The sequence below is a fragment of the Geotrypetes seraphini genome, chromosome 4 (assembly GCF_902459505.1).
Source record: "Geotrypetes seraphini chromosome 4, aGeoSer1.1, whole genome shotgun sequence".
Lineage (NCBI taxonomy): Eukaryota > Metazoa > Chordata > Amphibia > Gymnophiona > Dermophiidae > Geotrypetes > Geotrypetes seraphini.
Genome location: NC_047087.1, coordinates 235,545,235 through 235,563,388, shown reverse-complemented (window position 1 = coordinate 235,563,388; position 18,154 = coordinate 235,545,235). Strand labels below are relative to the sequence as shown.

The window sequence follows — 18,154 nt, the reverse complement described above, 5'->3', positions numbered from 1 at the left end:
AGAATCTATTTATGTTCATAAGTATGAATCTGTAATACTTCTGTATTGTTTTTCTTTCCTGTGTTTATTGTAACAAGATGTATTCTTGTAAATTTTGTTGAATAATTAGAAATAAAATAATAAGAAGAAGAAGAAAAAAAAAAAAGAAAGAAAGAAATTAAACTCAGCAAGAGAAATAAAAACAGATATACACATTTTGTAATGAACACACTGGGGTCCTGGGCCCAGGATTTCAAAAAAATTAGCCACCTCCCTTGCTGGTGGGGATCCCGAAGTCCTGTCAGTTAAAGACCTCCTCCTCTGGTCTGTCAGCCAGAAATCTCCAAGCTCACAAGTTTTATTGAGTGAGCAGAGGGCGGTTCTGGGAGGATCCTTGAGAAATCTATATAGCGAAATGTTGGAGTCAGCCTTCCAAGATTGTATATTTAAACAGTTAAAAAGATAAGGAAAAGGCTGGTTATTCATTTATCTTTCTGGTAGATATGAACTACAACAAAGTTTGAAGGTTAATAAGAAAAAAAGGGTGGAAATTGAATGCCCAGTAATGATGGACCAATAACGATATGGCATGTGAAGCTTTACCGCTATGAGATTTTTTGAGTGGTGTTGCTGAGGTCCTGGGAACATATGACAGTTGTTGATAAATAGAACACTATTCACAAATATTTCTTTCTGACTTGGGAAGTGAAGTATATGTATTCTGGATATTAGTCCCAAGTTTACTGAGTGAATAAAGTTTAACATAAGGTGTGGAACTTACAAGTTTTAAGTTAGGCACCACTAAGCACGATTCTGTAATGGGTGCCTAACTGTAGGTGCCTATCTTTTTAGGCGCCCATTACAGAATCAGTCCCAAAGTGCATGTAAAATGAGCATCTAAATTGTAGTGCCCAGTTATAGAATTACCCCCTCTATGATATATTATAACCCTTTTGATATCACCATTGTACTTTCTTTAATGGATGAGACAAATTAGTAGAATGAGGATAAATAGGTCAAGGTTGGTGATGCCTATTTAACAACAGCGTCTTCACAGCATATTATATTGCATACATTTTGTTTCTCTACTTTGCTCTTTTACCCTAAGTTTCTAATCTGTGCGGTTTACCAGGCAAAGGCAGATACAGCCCAGCCAATAGATACTTACTTACCATTGTCTCAGATACAAGTCAATTGTGAAGTCCATTTGAGCAGGAAAATAATTTGCGCACCTGAATGTAACTTGCCCTTCAGCTCAGATTTGGGAAAATGTAAATAATTAATCTAAATCCAAGTCCATTTGTCATCTGGAATTAAATTCACAGTCCAAATCTCCTTTGTTAGACGGAAATCGCCAATCTTGCATGTACTGGCATGATTGATTTTCTAAGAAAATCAGTTAATCATACTTTTACTAATACAAGTAAAATGATAGCAATAAACAAAACCACTTCTATATAATTTTGATTTCTATAGAATGATTTACTTTGATAGACAATATTTGATGACTCCCGAAAGGCAGAAGTTACAGGGGAACTTTGGATATCAGAATGAAGGTATTTTTTTGTTTAAGTAGTGACCTCATGGGTTGGCTTATCAAGAAAATAAGTCAGTATGGCCTTGATTCTATAAATGGTGCCTATATCAGCGGTCAAAACCAAAGAAAGCAACTTGATAAAGTCTTTATTAGTCAATTGTAGTATACATGGTAAAAATCATAGGCAACACAGTAAATAAATTGTGGTATAGACCCAACATGGACCGTGTTTCGGTCGAAAAAGACCTTCTTCCGAGGTCCATAGTTGCTGCAAGCCACAATATATGGATTATTGCTAAGCAAAACAGAGCCAGAGCGGTAGCCAGAGTGGTAGCCATACAAGCGATAGCGCCGGTTAGCAAGCAATTGACTAATAAAGACTTCATCAAGATCATCAGTTCCACAGTTGCTTTCTTTGGTTTTGCTCTCTTGTTTCCATTGTGAAACATTTTGGTGGACTGTTGTTTGTTCTCTTCCTATATCAGCGGTGCCTAGTCAGTTTTGCACGGAACTTAACACTTTGTAATTGGCTTAATTTGCATTATAATTGAAAATGCCATAAAAAGCCAATTTTAAAAAAATACCACCACCCAAGCACTTAAAAAATGATTAAAGTTCCATGCGGAAATTGGCACGGCACCTACTGGCGCCTACAGGAAAAGCAGGCATGGTTAGGGGTGGTGTGTGGGCATAGAAAGCTTTAGGCACCAGTAGGCAACTACATTAGAAGCCGGCCTAGTAATATACTGGCACTTAGCATGATTCTACAAATGGTGCCTAAGTTTGAATGACATGCGGTAGGTACCATTTACCTAGGTGCCTACTGATTTAAGCACCATTTATAGAATCAAGTCCTATGTGTCTGGATTTTTTAACTTAAAATGAACTTTTTCATATCCTGAAAACATGTGTATTAGTAGTATGTATTCAAATTTGTGTGATTCTTATTCTGATATTTTCAAAACTATGGAAGCTATTTACCGAGCGTAAGGCGTGTTAAGTGCAAAAGTTCTAGAGTAACTGTTCGGGGCATTCCCAGCAATTTGGGGAAGGCAGTTGTGCAGTTAACATGAGGGAATATCATTGCCATCTGTTCATGACATGTTCAATAATATAGAATAAGGTTAGTTTTGCCTTTGAGTATATAGTAAACTGCACTGTGCTGTCTGCTACATTAACAGTTAATGCCACGGCAACAACCTCCACATTAACTGCATAATGCAGCCCCCACCCATACCACACTTCCAAATAGGAATTTACGTATTAAGGAGCCCTTTTACCAAACTGTGGTAAAAAGTGACCTTAGTGTATACTAACACGGGTCATTCCCGCGTACTAAGGCCACTTTTCCACATGGGTAAAATGACTGAATTTCATGGTTTGGTTTTGTTTTTAATTAATGGCCACTTGCTAATTTTTATTAGTGCGTCCGCCCCCTACTGCCGCTTATTTTGGAGACAGTAAAGGCCATATTCTATAAATGGCGCCATAAATTAGGTGCTGTTAGGCACCCTACTTCTCTCTAACTTAATTGTTTTAATTGGCTTTAATCAGAGTGGTAATTGACCGTGTCATTTAAAACCGATTACTCATTTAAAAAAGTAGGCGCCACAAGTCATCTACAGTGTATGTGCCATTAACTTGTCTACAGCAGGATGCCTAACAGTGCCTTATGTCTAAGTGGGTGTTATAAGGGGCGGAGTGGGATTTAGGTGCTGTTAGGCACGATTCACTAAAGAATAGACACCTGCAATGTAGGCCAGTGAAACCCTGGCCTACATTGCAGGCATCTAAGGTGTTTTGTAGGCATTGTTAGCCATGATTCTGTTAACGGTGCCTAAGAATGATTGAAACGTAGCTGGCATCCATTTTTGTACATGCCGCCAGTTTAGGTGCCTTAACAGAATCTGGGCCCTAAGGGCTCATATGATAATCGGTTAGTACAAGACAATGCAAATGAGCTAACTGATTAGCACAGAACACACCTATTCTCTGTCTCCAGTGCTAAAAAATAAAATCTATTAGGTCATGAGTAGCATGTGCAGGATATCTGATCTTGCCCCCCGGTAAGGCATTTTAAGCTGTAGCAAGCACTCATTCTGTAGCAAAGACATAGGATTCTGTACCATCGCTATTGCTTTCCATTAGTCATGAATCTGCAGAAGGGTATCACTCAAAACCTCTGAACTCCCCTCCCCCCTTAAGCAGTGGAAAAAACTTCTTCAATTTTTCCTTCTGCAAGTGAACACAGAAGGTTCTGATCTGATCTGCTTTTTCTTATTTTCAGGTATTTTTGCTGTCGGTTCTCTATTTTCCTGCGTGGCTTTGATGCTCGGAGGTCCCCTTCTTGGGCTTACTTTACTTGTGAAAGGACATAGTCCCGCATGGGCGGACTGCTCCTCACAGGCCGATCAGCATGCTATGTGTCCCTTCAGGAACTTGGGGTCCATTTCCCTGGGAGCTTGCTCGCCTGTTGATTTATCAGAGGCTTGAGTGCAGGCAGTGGGGTCTCTGTGTAACAATCCTCTGGATTGTATCAGGGAGCCAGCTACGAAATTTCTCCTCCCAATGCATTGTATGGATTTTCATGGATGGGAGTCTTTGAGCGGGGTCCATCTGATTGGCAGCCAGAAGATCTCCAACAGTGGACTTGTTCCTGGCACGTTCTGAGGCAGAAATCCTCTCGTAGCAGGCAGGTTGCTACAATCTGACAGGCAACAGAAGTCACAGTGAATACTCCTATTATTCCCCATGGGGAAATTTAGGTGGGTCTGAGAAAGCCAGATTCAAGGGTTACTGGGGTAAGAGTCAGGTTCCCCCAACTTCAAACCGTCTTTTTTGACATTTTTTATTTTTCAGTTAAGCTCCCACTAGCCATTTTGTGATGTGAATTTTCTGGCGGCAGCCATATTGGATTTTTAGCTTTTTTTTTTTTTTCAAAGTGCTTTATTCTGCCAATTTAGACCTAATTCATGTAATTTTGTGCAGATTTACCGGCTAAGGAATGGCTATGTTCCAAATGCCGCAGGGCATGGGAGGAAGGGGTGGGAGATTTGGGCTCAGCCTCTCTTCAATCCTCCAAGACATTAGATCCTGTTCAGAGGCCACACGCAGCGATGGGGTGAAACACAAGTGCGTGATAGCAGAGAAGACCCTACTTCCCCAGTATGTAGCCCTGCAGGGGTCCTTGGGGTGCTCAGATTGTATCCCCTACTGCATAGGCCATTCCTGTCTTGGGACCTTAATGTTGTTCTAAAGAATCTATCTCGGGTTCTATATTAGCCCCTACCAGACGCATGCCTCTTTGATCTTACAGTTAAGACCGTGTTTTTGTTAACATAGTCTTGGCAAGGTGGATCTAAGTTACAGATCCTCTCCTGTAGAAAACCCTTCCCCAGGTGTATGAAGTCTGGTGTTTCTCTGCGGATGGTACCTTCCTTTTTACCAAAGATGGTTTCTGCCTTCCATGTCAATCTGGAGATTTGTTTGTCCGCCTTTCATCCTAAGGATTCAGCGAAGCAGGACAAAATTTTGTGAAAGCTGGATGTGCGCAGAGCTCTATTTCACTACCTGGACTGGACTAATGATTCCTGGCTTTCTGACTACCTTTTTGTGCTGACCAGCCAATCAAAATGAAGCAAGCCAGCTTCTAAGGCTTTGATTGTCAGATGGCTTTGCATGACAATTTCATCTTCCTATATTGCCTGCAGTAAACAACCCCCTATTTCAATCATAGCTCATTTGACTAGAAGTGTGGCTACTTCCTGGGCAGTATCCTGGGGTGTTTCTCCTGATGAAATTTGTAGAGCAACTACTTGGTTTACTCTCCACACCTGTACAAGGTTCTACAGAATGGATGTGACGGCTTGAGAGAATGCCACTTTTGGGTCCTCATTACTGCGAGCAGGCTCATCTGTCCCTCCACAGACGTCTGGCACTGCTTTGGTACAGAATAATATGTTTTGCTACAGAATGGAAGATTAGGTTCTTACATTGCTTATCTTCTTTTGTTTATAAGACATAGGATTCTGTACAGCCCACTCTGTGCAGACCTTTGATTTGCCTGATTTCTGCCTCAGGCATTGCCGGTGTCCCTCTCAGGACCTCTTCTCCTGTTTCTAAGATTTAACAGAGACAAAACTACAGGAACATGATGGCTCTTATTCCCTTTCTCCTTTGGGTGTATGTGTGTGTGGAGGTATGGCTCCTACTAGTTGCATATAGCAGATTGGGTCCTAGCTACTTATATGCTTAATATGTCAGTGTTGATTGTTAATTGATGTTAATCATTGTTCTTTTGTCATGAGTTACAGAGCAGAACAGAATATGGGTTGTCACTGGAGAATTCCCCATGCCACTCCTTCTCTTCTGTTTCAGTGGAGTTTGATTGCTTTGGTACTGACTGAAGAGGAAGCTGTTCTCGATTGCAGAAAGGGAGCAGCTCAGTGTTTTGAGTGACAACCTTCTGAAACATTGCAACTAATGGGAAGCAACAGCTATGGTACAGAATCCTATGTCAATACAAAAAGAATATTAGCAAGGTAAGAACCTAATCTTCCATTAGTGCATACTGAAGGTTGGTAAAAAGAGCCCTAAATATTTAATGTGATGTAAGTTACAATCCACATTAAACACTTAATGCAGCTTAGTAAATAAGCCCTTCCTGTGTTTTGGAAAGTCAACTGATTCTGATGAGAAAGGCAAATTCTAAAACAATATAACAAGCTGAAAGCATTTATGGGATCATCAGTGGAGTTCAGTTAATGGAATGAAATACTTGGATAGGCTATATCCATCTACCATGATCAATGCCTGATGAAACCTCAGTTCATCTCCACTCTGCTTGGTTCTCTTTTGCAGTGGAATTGGGTGTAATGAGATTAGTGAAAAGTGGATTCCTTTTACATAAAGCTGGCTCTCGAATGATGTTATTCATCTTGTCTCGCTGCTGCTGACCCTTGTTCAGACAGGATGAACAGAGATCTGATTCATTCACCAAATAAAGAGCTTCCAAGCGCTTAATGGGGTCAGCGGGTTCTTCTTCTTCTGGCTTTGGGAATGGGTTTCTCTTTGTGTTCAACTTCTTCAACTTTGGGAGATTCAGAATGCTTTTAGGGATGCTAGTTAGATAATTGTCAAACAGACCCACCTCTTTCAGCTCCTTCAAGGATCCATAAGTGGTTGGAATATTTTCTATTGTATTCAATCCTAGATTCAGCATGCGCAGATTCTTAAGATTACAGATCTCCAGTGGTAAGCCCTTATTAGATATCTTGTTGTTGGAGAGATTGAGAAATAGCAAATTTTGGAGTTGTCCAATTGTTTCTGGGATCTTTTCGATTAGGTTGCTGTGTAGATCTAACCAGCGTAGGTTGTGGAATTTCTGAATGGAGTCAGGAATCTTTTTTATCATGTTTCTACTGAGATCTATCTCATCTATATCTGCCATCCGAAGAATACATTTTGGGAAAGTTGTAATGCCCAACTTGCTCAAATCAAGACGACGTTTGCCATCAATAGTAATTTTTAAAGAATTTTTTGCAGTCTTTAGGGTGATCTTTTTGCCCTTGGGAGCTTTTTTTCCTTTTGCCCTTTTCCTGTGTAAGAGAAATAATAAAATTTTTACACAAACTGTGGATGAAAAGAGACAGTTAACTAAAATAATAACAATAATCTCTTCTTATATAACTGAAAATATCAAAGGATACAAGGCAATATATCAGTGGTAAACTAGATTTTCACTTCAGGAAGTGTTGGCTCTGCACAATAAACTTAAATCACAAGCCAGTTATCCAGTGAGTTAATCTCCACGTTTATAGATGTAAAATACACTACAACAAAATTGTGGAATGGGTTCTTTTTTATTTTATAGAATCTCTATCAAAATAAATAAATGTAGTATGTTTGAGCTACTGTCTGATCCTCTTATATGAGGGGTGATTGAAAAGTAATGAGACTGCCTCTGTTTTTCTTTCCAAGACGTAGATGTGACAATGCTGTGCTGGTTCTTCTGAAGATTATAAACCTGAACCTGCAGTTGGACTACCATAGTCTTCATCTTCATCGTTGGGTCAAAGCGAGAGGAAGAACTTCATGGCAGATGAGGCAGACATGTCTGTGAGAGTACAAAGCACGGCTAATTATTTCACCACTGAATGCTTGCCATAACATTTCAAGAATTTCATTACCGCTCTTTCCAAATTTAATACAAAATTCAATCACACACCTCTGGTGTACTCTCATGGACACATCTTCCTCATCTGCCACAACAAAATATATGAAGTTCTTCCACTTGCTGATTTAAGGTAGTATTTTTAGATGAAATTATATCATCTTAAAAGCAATCAATAGTAGTTTAAACAGGGCAATTAGTTAAAACAATAAGAACGAAAATGTAAAACAGGTAATATAAAACTTATCATATTGCAACATTCAGTACCAGAAGCACACTAATTATAAGTATAGTCAAGATTAAAATCATATGGAATAAACAGAAAGTTTGTTTTGAGTCATAGCAAAGTGTAAAATATTTTTGCATAATAGTGAAATGTGGAGGGTAATTTTATAGCAGGTCACCTAGGTTTGAAGTCTAAATAAGTGCCTATCTTGAGGCTATTTTATAAACACTTGAGGGGCATTTTCAAAAGGACATCCAAGTCAGAATAGGGTTGTCCACATTAGAATGTCTCAAATGAATGTCCATATTACATATATGCTCAAATAGGAAATGTTATTATTATTACTATTGATTTTGATATACCACCTTTTCGAAATAAGGACCTAAGTGGTGAACATAATTAAAACCAAATGACAGAAAGGAAAGGAACACCAATATCAAAAGAAAAGTTCCAGAAATAACACACATACAATCATTCAGTCTTTTCTTTTTTAAGTCTCTAAAAACAAATAGAATTAATATCTCAACCTAACTCTCCAGGGTACCTGTCTGCCCTTAACCAGGTTTATTCTGTTGGGATAAAAAGGTGGTTTTCTAAATAATTTTATTTTTATTTATTAAGTTTTCTTTTTTGAAATATAACACAAAGTTATATTTTGAAATATAACACAACTGCTACAAAAAAACCAACAACATAGGGCTCCTTTTACGAAGGTGCACTATGCGTTTTAGCGCATGTACCAGATTAGCGCACACTATAGTACGCGCTAGCCAAAAATCTACCGCCTGCTCAAAAGGCGGTAGCGGCTAGCACACGTGGCAATTTAGCGTGTGCTATTCTACACGCCTTTGTAAAAGGAGCCCATAGTCTTGAAATGGGGAAAAGGTTGAATGTGACAGAGTTTTTGGAATTGTCATTAGAAGTAATTACATCCAGAATGACTTTTTTGGTAACATTCATTTTGGAATCAGACCGCAATATGGTATTGAGACTTTATTTCCGCTATCTATGTCAGCAATTTAAGGGATCATCAGTGTATATATTTCCTTATTTATCAAGAACAAATCAAGCTAGAAGATGGGAATTCTTGGGGTATAAACCCAGAGTTCTTGGCTTGGGGTGTTCATTTTTGTTAAAATTTTGTTGTCATTGTTTTATTACTCTTGAGGGGAAAAAGTATATGTTTACAGATTCTAAACAATTGTTGGATTTTGTAATGGTGAGGGAAAATCATGTGATAATTAACAATCCCTCAGAGATACCTTAACCAGCTAGTAGCAGAGAATTGGACACCTTCTAAGGATTGATACTTTTTGTTTCCCTAAAATGTTTTTTATTTCTTGTAGGCTTCCCCAATATATAGTGGACTAAAAGCTTTTTTAAAAAACAACAACAAATTATTTGATGTGTTTGAATTTCTTAATGAAGATTGTTCATTATTTCAAACATTTGTGCTGTAAATTGTTGAATGTATATCTTTAAAAATTTGTAAAAGAAATGAGGTAAGAAGAGAAAACAAGAGCCACCATGTTAAAGGGTGAAGTGAAAGAGGTTACTAGAGCCAAAAAACATCCTTTAAAGAATGGAAAAAGTATCCAAATGAAGAAAATAAGTACTGGCAAGTTAGATGCAAAGCATTGATAAAGAAAGCTAAAAAAAGAATATGAAGATAAACTTGCCAAAGAGGCAAAAACTCATAGTAACAATTTCTTTAGGTACATTAGGAACAGAAAAACTGTGAGGGAATCTGTGGGACTGTTGGATGATCAGGGAGGATAAGGCCAAAGCGGAGAGACTGAATGAATTATTTGCTTCGGTCCTTATGGAAGAAAATATAAGAGATCTATCTAAATGGTAATTGGTTTTTTAAGTATGATGATGCAGAGGAACTGAAAGAAATTTCAGTGAACCCGGAAGACGTACTAAACCAAATTTAAAAGTTAAAGAGTGATAAATCACCTGGACTGTATGGTGTTGGTAGCATGGAATATTGCTTTATAGTTTATAGTTTATTTAAAATTTGATAAAATGCTTTACAATATATTTCAAAGCGTTGTACAATTAAAATTAAAAATAAATAGTGGGCAAAGACAATACCTTGGGTTTTGGCCAGGTACAAGTTATCTGGATTGGCCACTGTGAGAACAGGTTACTGGGCTTGATGGACCATTGGTCTGACCCAGTGATCTGTAACCTGTTGCTAAAATCATCTGCAGTATCTGAAGATTGGAGGGTGGCCAATGTTACACTGATTTTTAAAAGAAGATCCAGGAAATTACAAACTGGTAAGCATTACTTTAGTGCCAAGCAAAATAACAGAAACAATTATAAAAAATAAATTGTGGAAACATAGACAAACATGATTTAATGGGACTGAGTTAGCATGGGCTCATCCAAGGGAGATCTTGCCTCACCAATTTGCTTGACTTTTTTGAAGATGTGAATAAACATGTGGATAAAGGTGAGCCAGTTGATATAGTGTATCCAAATTTTCAGAAAGCTTTTGACAACGTTCCATATGAGAGGCTGTTGAGAGAATTAGAGTCAAGGGATAGGAGGCAATGTTCAGATGTGGTTTAGGAATTGGTTATCGGATAGAAAACAGAGGGTAGGGTTAAAATGCCTATTTTTCTCAGTTGAGGAGGGTAAAGAGTGGAGTGCCCCAGGAATCTGTACTGGGACTGGTGCTATTTAACTTATTTATAAATGATCTGGAAATTGGACCGATGAGTTAGGTGATTAAATTTGACACTAAACTATTCAAAGTTGTTAAAATGCATGTGACCTGTGAAACACTGCAGGCAGACCATAGGAAATTAGAAGACTGGGCATCTAAGTGGCTGATGAAATTTAATGTGGGCAAATGCAAAGTGATGCACATTGGGAAGAATAACCCAAATCATAGTTATCAAATGCTAGGGTCCACCTTGAGGATCAGTACCCACAAAAAAGAGCTGAAATTTTGTAAGGCCTTTAAAACTAAGTCCATTGTGACAAATTATAGTCTCACCAACTCTGGCAGTTCAGTATTAATGGATAGCAACTCTTCTAATGAGGGCTGTACACAGTTCACTGTTTCTGCCGATGTACTTTCTCTCCAGCTATAATAGGATATAAGGTGGAAATTACTGCAGGAAGCCTCTCCAATGAGTCTGGGAATGGCCCACTCTCAGTAGAAGCCAGGATCTGCCTACCAACAGCGTGCACACTCATAGGCTGCAGAGGCTTTGTCTGTCCAATGGAACTTAGTGAAGCACTATTTTCACTGCTGCCAGTGAAAGCATTTGCTAGTGGGGCCAAAGAAAGTAGAAACAGCTGTAGAGTTGAACTTCACATAGTAATCTGTCAAAGCCTAAAGACAGGAGCAGTTTCAGAAAGAATTCTTCTTTTTCCCCACAGCACAGAGAAATCAGCACACTACTAGGCACACATTAACAATTACTGAGCTCAGAACATCCAGCCGATGTGGCTCACATGGAAGCCATCTTGGTTCTCTATGAGAATGCCTTTTGATGTCATCCTGGAAACTTTCTTGGAACTCAGGATCCAAAGAAGCTTTGGTTGACTTGAGTTCTTGTCTCTGAACAAGAAGTTCCTTTCGCAAGGATTGCCCAATTCTTGCATTAGCCTAAGTGGGTGACAGGCACCTTTCTACTGAAGTGCAGGCCTTGGCAAATAGCTGAGACATAAATCCATGCTTCCATTGAAGCATTAGCCATGCACATCTGTATATGGCATGCAGGAAGCTCTTAACAAGCTCTATGTTGTAACTACATGTTTATAGGCTGGAGTCTAGCCTCATACAGCACCAGAAACTTGTGCACCCAGTTGGCACTTGTCTTTAGGCACCAGTTTGTAGAATTGCCCTTATTGTAATATTTTGCTTGGTAAAATTAAACTTAGGCACTTTTGAATTTTAGATTACTATTTTATTTTGAAATGTGCAAAATCAGACAATGACATGAGTAATGTCATGGGGTGAATGATAGCATGAATCTATTATTAGTCATGTAAATTGTGAGATAATATTGTCTTAGGTGAAGGCAAATTATGAGTAATCACAAACCAACCACTATTACACATTCTAATCCTCACAGAGCATGGGAAATGAAGTGTTTTGTTCAGACAGCTTCATTAATAGCCTTTATCTCACCACTGCAACATGCAAATTGATTTCTTCTTAGAAATTGCTTTGGATGACTGTGTCAAGAAGGTAGAATTAAATTAAAAATTCAGAATTGTTTCAGCAAAGATTCTGAATGTTAGGAAAGCAAAGAGGGAAAATATTTTTTTTTTGCATTCTTTTTTTTTTTGTATCTGAATGAGCTTTTAAAAAATCCAAACATTAAGGGCAAGGTTCTGTAAACAGCGGCCTCGATCAGCAGCCACCCACAAAACTGGTGCCGGTTGCATGTCAGTCACGCAACGGCACCGTTTATAGAATTGCGGCTACGTCATAGGCTCCAGAAATGGAGGCTAGGATTTTCAAGGCCTACATTTCCAGCACCTATCTGTGACAAAAATCGTGACTATGGAGGCACTTACCGACACCTAAGGGTACTTCAGGCATTAACCACTCCTATTTTACCCTTGAGCGCCAGTAGATGCCTCCATAGTCGCAATTCCAGCGCTGTTTGTGGAGGCACTGTTTTTTTTTTTTTTAAATGAGATTTTAATTGCTTTTAAACAAATCAATCATCATGTTGATTTAATGCAATTAAACCAATTAAAATTGGTGCCATTAGGGTGCCTAAGGGCGTCTTAACTAGCAGTGCCCTTTATAAAATTTGAGCCTAAAGGTCCCTTTTACAAAGCCGCTGTAGCAATTGCTATACGGCATATGTGACTTAGCCCATTCAATTCCTATGGGCTGCATTGCATTTGCTGCACCGGTACTCATTACTGTGGCTTTGTAGAAGGAGCCCTAAGGGAAGAAGTTATCAACATGAGAGGCAAGTTATTTTACTGTTAACCCCAGTTATTAATGAAACCTGTGCTAAAATAATTGTGGTAAAATAATTTGTTTTAATGGTACTAATGTACACTTTAGAATCTACTCTGATATTCTACAAGTACACAAGAAAATAATACATTGTATAGGGAAAGGTTCAGGTCCCATTAATATTAGCCCAGAATCTGCCCTTTATTAACTGCATGGGAATTATGTTGCATGCAGTGGTAATTAGTGAGGGAACATCTGCCAAAGAATTTAATGTGGTGCCAGTATTTTCCAGTCTGACTCCCCCATACACATAGCAAAACCCTATCTCAAGCAATAAATCTGACTCTCCCCTACCCCCAAACCTCCATAGGACTTGCCTAGGGCAGGAGCAGTCCCCCACTACTTCTGTCCTGTGAGTGTGCTAGGTTAAGTATGACAATGATACCTAGTGGTAGTTTCACAGTGCTGCCACTAGAGGGCTATCCATCCATATGTGGAAGGATGACCCCTACTGATATATGTTACTTCAAGATTTCTGCTAGGGATCATTGGTCCATTTTGAACTTGGTGCAGTCCTGGGGTGAAAGCAGAAAGGGACAACTCCTGCCCTGGGATACCTGGGGGTAGGCAGTTTTGACTGGGCTCTATACTTGAGGTGAGGAGTGGTTTTGTGTTGGGGGGCTCACATTGGGGGTAGTTATGTGTTGGGATGATCATACCAGGTGGGAGAAGTCAGAGGGATGCATCACTGCAGCTGGCTCACGTGTTTCCTTTATGCAGTAGCCACACTACTGGACTGTCAGTAGAGTGGCTGCACTTAATGCAACCTCTTTAGATAGCATTACATGCAACAGCACTATTGGTAGTTATGACAGCTAGCATGCATTACTGCCCCACCAGCTAGCTGTCACAGCTGGCCACTTCTCCCCTCTGTCCTATTATACTTTTGACCCACCCCTAAATGCCATATCAAGAATCACGTGAACAGTGCAGCCACACAGGGAGCAAATATGAAGGGGCTCAAAAATTGCTCCCAGGGCACTGTCTCCTCTTCTTGGTGTTTGCAAAGTGGGCAGGGCAGAAAACTGCCCTTGGGCAAGTAAGATCATAGCTCACTATTTTACAACACTGGCTGGTTTCATAGTGCAGCAGCTGTCCATGCAGTGAAATCTGCAGTAGCTGCTTAATACAGCTTAGTGAAAAGGACCCCAAGGGCTCCCTTTACGAAGATGCGCTAGTGGTTTTAGCATGTGCTACATGCTAACGCCTCCATAGAGCTTGCGTTAGTATTTTCCGTGTAGCGCGGAGTTAGCGCGTGCTAAAAACGCTAGCGCACCTTTGTAAAAGGAGCCCTAAGTCTCCTCTTGAAATTTCCTGGTGCAATCACTGTAACAAACTGGTGTTAACCATTGGAACTCAAGCAATAGGACAGAAGACAATCCTCCAACATTGAGGAAGTGCTTCCAGTGAGTTAAATTTAGGAGGAGTTCCAGATGGCTAACCTTTAGCTGGTCTCGAGCTATGGCATGCAATTGTAAGGAGTCCGATCAAGGCTGTGATAAATGAGTGTTATGGAAAGGCAGTGGATTTTCATATAATACCATTTTACTTCTCCATTAAAGTGCCATTTCACAAGCCCTTCAGGCACTCTGGATAATCATTAATCATACTGAAGCAGATAAAGCTCCAACTGCAGAGAGCACACTTCAACTTCTTTCCATGACACAGCACAAAACGATGAAAAATTTTCCCTTGATATTTAAGTCCATGGCTGTCAGCGTTTTTGAAAGTGTTGACTGCTGTGGGTTGAATTAGGTCCGGGAATTCAGTGTTGGGCCTAATCCATGGACCCACACTGAAAATTCAGAAGTTTTGTGGGCACTAGAAGTTTTAAGGTTCTGAAGGTATTCAATGCAGTACCCAGATAACAATCAACATAAGTTCAAGGTTTATTAAAAATTTATTGTACCACTTAATCCAAAATTCAAAGCGGTGTACAATAAAATCCATTATCAGCAAACAATGGCACAAAACATAAGATTAAAAACAAAACATATCATTACTGGGGATTGATTAGTAAAAACAAAAACACATACACCAAAGAAACAGAAGTAAAACAAGAGGGAAAAGGGAGGAACTACAAAAAGGAAAGACAAGAACAAATAAGGAAAGAACAATAAGGAGAGGGTTGACCTGAAAAACAACAATGAGATTGTTGCCCTTATGAGGGCAGTTATATATCAAAAGCGTCTAAGAATAGGAAAGTTTTCAACTTTATCTTAAAAGGGCCTACGGAAGTTTCTTTCCAAGGGAATGGAATTCCAAAGGGAAGGTGCTGTCACTGAAAAATTATTGGATCTTAAAGTGTTAATATATTTTAAGGATGGAATGTTAAGGAGATTTTGGGCTGCAGAACGGAGAGATCTGGAAGGTCTATATGGAATAAGGAGTTTGTTGATAAATTCTGGCTGATTTTATAAACAGGTTTTGAAGATTAAGAGGAGGATTTTGTAACTAATTCGGAGCTCGATGGGTAACTAATGTGCCTTATACAGAAATTGTTTGTGGAAGATCACTTCAAAGACTTTTTTTCAGTCTTACTCTTGATGAAGGGGCAGCAGAAATCATTTTGCACACACATGTAAGGTGGCTAAGTAGGCATAAATATCTGCAAAGATTTTGTGATTTGATGAATGAAATAAGAAGTTTTTTGAAGGAGAAGGGAGATGACCAAGCAGAGTTGGAAGATGAGGAGTGGTTATGTGATCTGGCATTTCTCGCTGACTTTACAGGCAAACTAAGTGATATGAACCTTGAACTACAAGGTAAAAACAAATGCATTGGTGAAATGATGAGTACAGTTTCATCCTACAAGAGCAAATTTGTTTATTCAATTTTCTATACCATCTCCCAGGAGAGCTCAGGATGGTATACATAAATTTATTCAGGTACTCAAGCATTTTTCCCTGTCTGTCCTGGTGGGCTCACAATCTATCTAATGTACCGGGGACAATGGGGGGATTAAGTGACTTGCCCAGGGTCACAAGGTGCAGTGTGGATTTGAACCCACAACCCCAGGGTGCTTAGGCTGTAGCTTTAACCACTGTGCCACATTCTCCACTGACTTTGTGAGCACCACTTTTGATCATTTTCCTAATACGCAGGACTATCTGGGACAATATCCAAATTTTGTTTTTCAGAACGAGAAGTATGTGACAGAAATCTTTCCTGTTATCCAGAAATTTGAAAATAGATTCTGTGACTTCCCAAAAATTGGAACAGTTGTCATACCCATTCAAAGTAGATGTGGACATTAAAGAAACTGCAGCTGCTATCATTAAAAATTACTCATTAAACAAGCTATCTCTTGAAAACGAAATATTAACCTTTAAAAATGACATTTTTCTCACTACCCGTGCTGAGCAAGAATCATTTTGGAAGCTAGTGCTTAGAGACAAATTTCCCAACTTGAGAAGATGCAGTGAAGCTGCACATTCCTGTTTAGGTTCAACTTATTTGTGTGAATCTATGTTTTCCCATCTGAAAATGACAAAAGAGTACACAACGTTCCAACATGATTCCCTGAGACTGGCCCTCACACAATATTTACCCAACTTCAAAAAGCTGGTGGATGAAATGCAGGTTCAGACATCTCACTATGAGCAAGAGCAAAATATTAAAGATTGTGCAAGATTAGCCTGGATCAATACTCAACCTAAATGTAACACAAATTACTCAATAAAAGTTAAAGAAAGTTATTAAGACAGTTAAAGAAAGTTATTACTCAATAAAACTTGTTTTTGCTTAATTTGCTTAAAAGCTGATCACATCCAAGTAAATGAGAGAAGATTCATTAAAAATGGGGGGAGGGGAAGAATCCTCCAACTTTATTGAGTTAAAATTTAATTTGAAACTAAATTGAAACTTAATTTTCATGATGATAGATCACCGGCACTTTTGGCCGGAAAAAGTAGATCACGACCTGTTCAAAGTTGGACATGCCTGCCATATTTGATAGTCATTTTCCTCTGAAAGCCCAAATGAAGGGCTTCTTAAGCACACATACTACCATCTCAGTTTGTTGTCATCTGCCAGTGCAACAAGATGGTCAAAATGGCTCCCCTCAAAACAAAGAAAGAAATAATTCAACAATAGCACTTACTACCTTGGCTATCTTTTACACCAGCAAGCTAAGTTTAGGCATTTTTGGGGAAGATGGATAAAATAATTTTAAAAAAATGCTGCCCCACTACAACCTTTTAAGAGTCCATTAGGGAAACCAGCAGGAGATTACTAAGTGTGATAAGAACCATTGACTCTCTGGGTTTAAAAACACCAAGGTTCTTCTCTTTTTTATTCAGAGAAACTGAGAGGTGGACTGCTATTATGAAGACTTATAGCTGTTCTTCCCCCCCAGGGGCATGGTTCCAAAACTTCAACTACTTACAGCAGTAACAGCACTTTACAAATGGATTCTGGTAACCCTGCCAAATTATATTCTCAGAAACAGTCGTTCTGCACAACCTCATCAAAAAAATCAAAAGAAAAGAAGTAGAATGCACAAACAGAACAGAATTCTCTGTCACTACCTCCAGCATTGGGAATAAAAGGTACAATAATACTACTTTTATTTTCAGTCCCCCACATTTGAAGCAACTATTTAATTTATTTGCCACACTTGATGTATCACAAAAAGTCCACTGAGTGGTGCCTAAGCAGTTTACACATTAATAAGATCATAAGAATGGCCAACCCAGGGCCCAAGTACCTAGCTAGATCCCAAGTAGTAAAACAGAGTTTATGCTGCTTATCCTAGGAATAAGCAGTAGATTTCCCCAAGCCATCTCAATAATGGCCTATGGACTTTTCTTTTAGGAAATTAGCCAAACCTTTTTTAAACCCTACTAAGCTAACTGATTTTACCACTGATTCTTTAGTTTAAATCACTTTTATCCACATGTTCATTCACCTCTTCAGAGAAATGCAGTAGATTGGCAAGGCAAGATTAAACGCATGGTGGAGGAAGATATCTTCTTTTTCAAGGGTCCCGCGGCAACAAGGGGGCATCCGTGGAAAATCAGGGGCGGGAAACTGCACGGTGACACTAGGAAGTTCTTCTTCACTGAAAGGGTAGTTGATCGCTGGAATAGTCTTCCACTCCAGGTTATTGAGGCCAGCAGCGTGCCAGATTTTAAGGCCAGATGGGATAGACATGTGGGTTCTATCCGCAAAGATAAATAGGGTGGGTCATTAGAGTGGGCAGACTTGATGGGCCGTGGCCCTTATCTGCCGTCTATT

At 39.2% G+C, this 18,154-nt stretch overlaps 2 protein-coding genes across 5 annotated transcripts in view; one reads left to right on the top strand and one right to left on the bottom strand.

The window, feature by feature from the left end:
* Positions 1-18,154, top strand: part of WDFY4 (WDFY family member 4) — a 613,830-nt gene that overhangs the window by 390,327 nt on the left and 205,349 nt on the right. The gene's annotated exons all lie outside the window — the stretch shown is intronic.
* Positions 181-18,154, bottom strand: part of LRRC18 (leucine rich repeat containing 18) — a 43,056-nt gene continuing 25,082 nt past the window's right edge. The window contains exon 3 of the mRNA XM_033941177.1: positions 181-7,113. Coding sequence (XP_033797068.1) covers positions 6,345-7,113 — 769 coding nt within the window. The 3' untranslated portion in view covers positions 181-6,344. The remainder of the gene's footprint in view (positions 7,114-18,154) is intronic.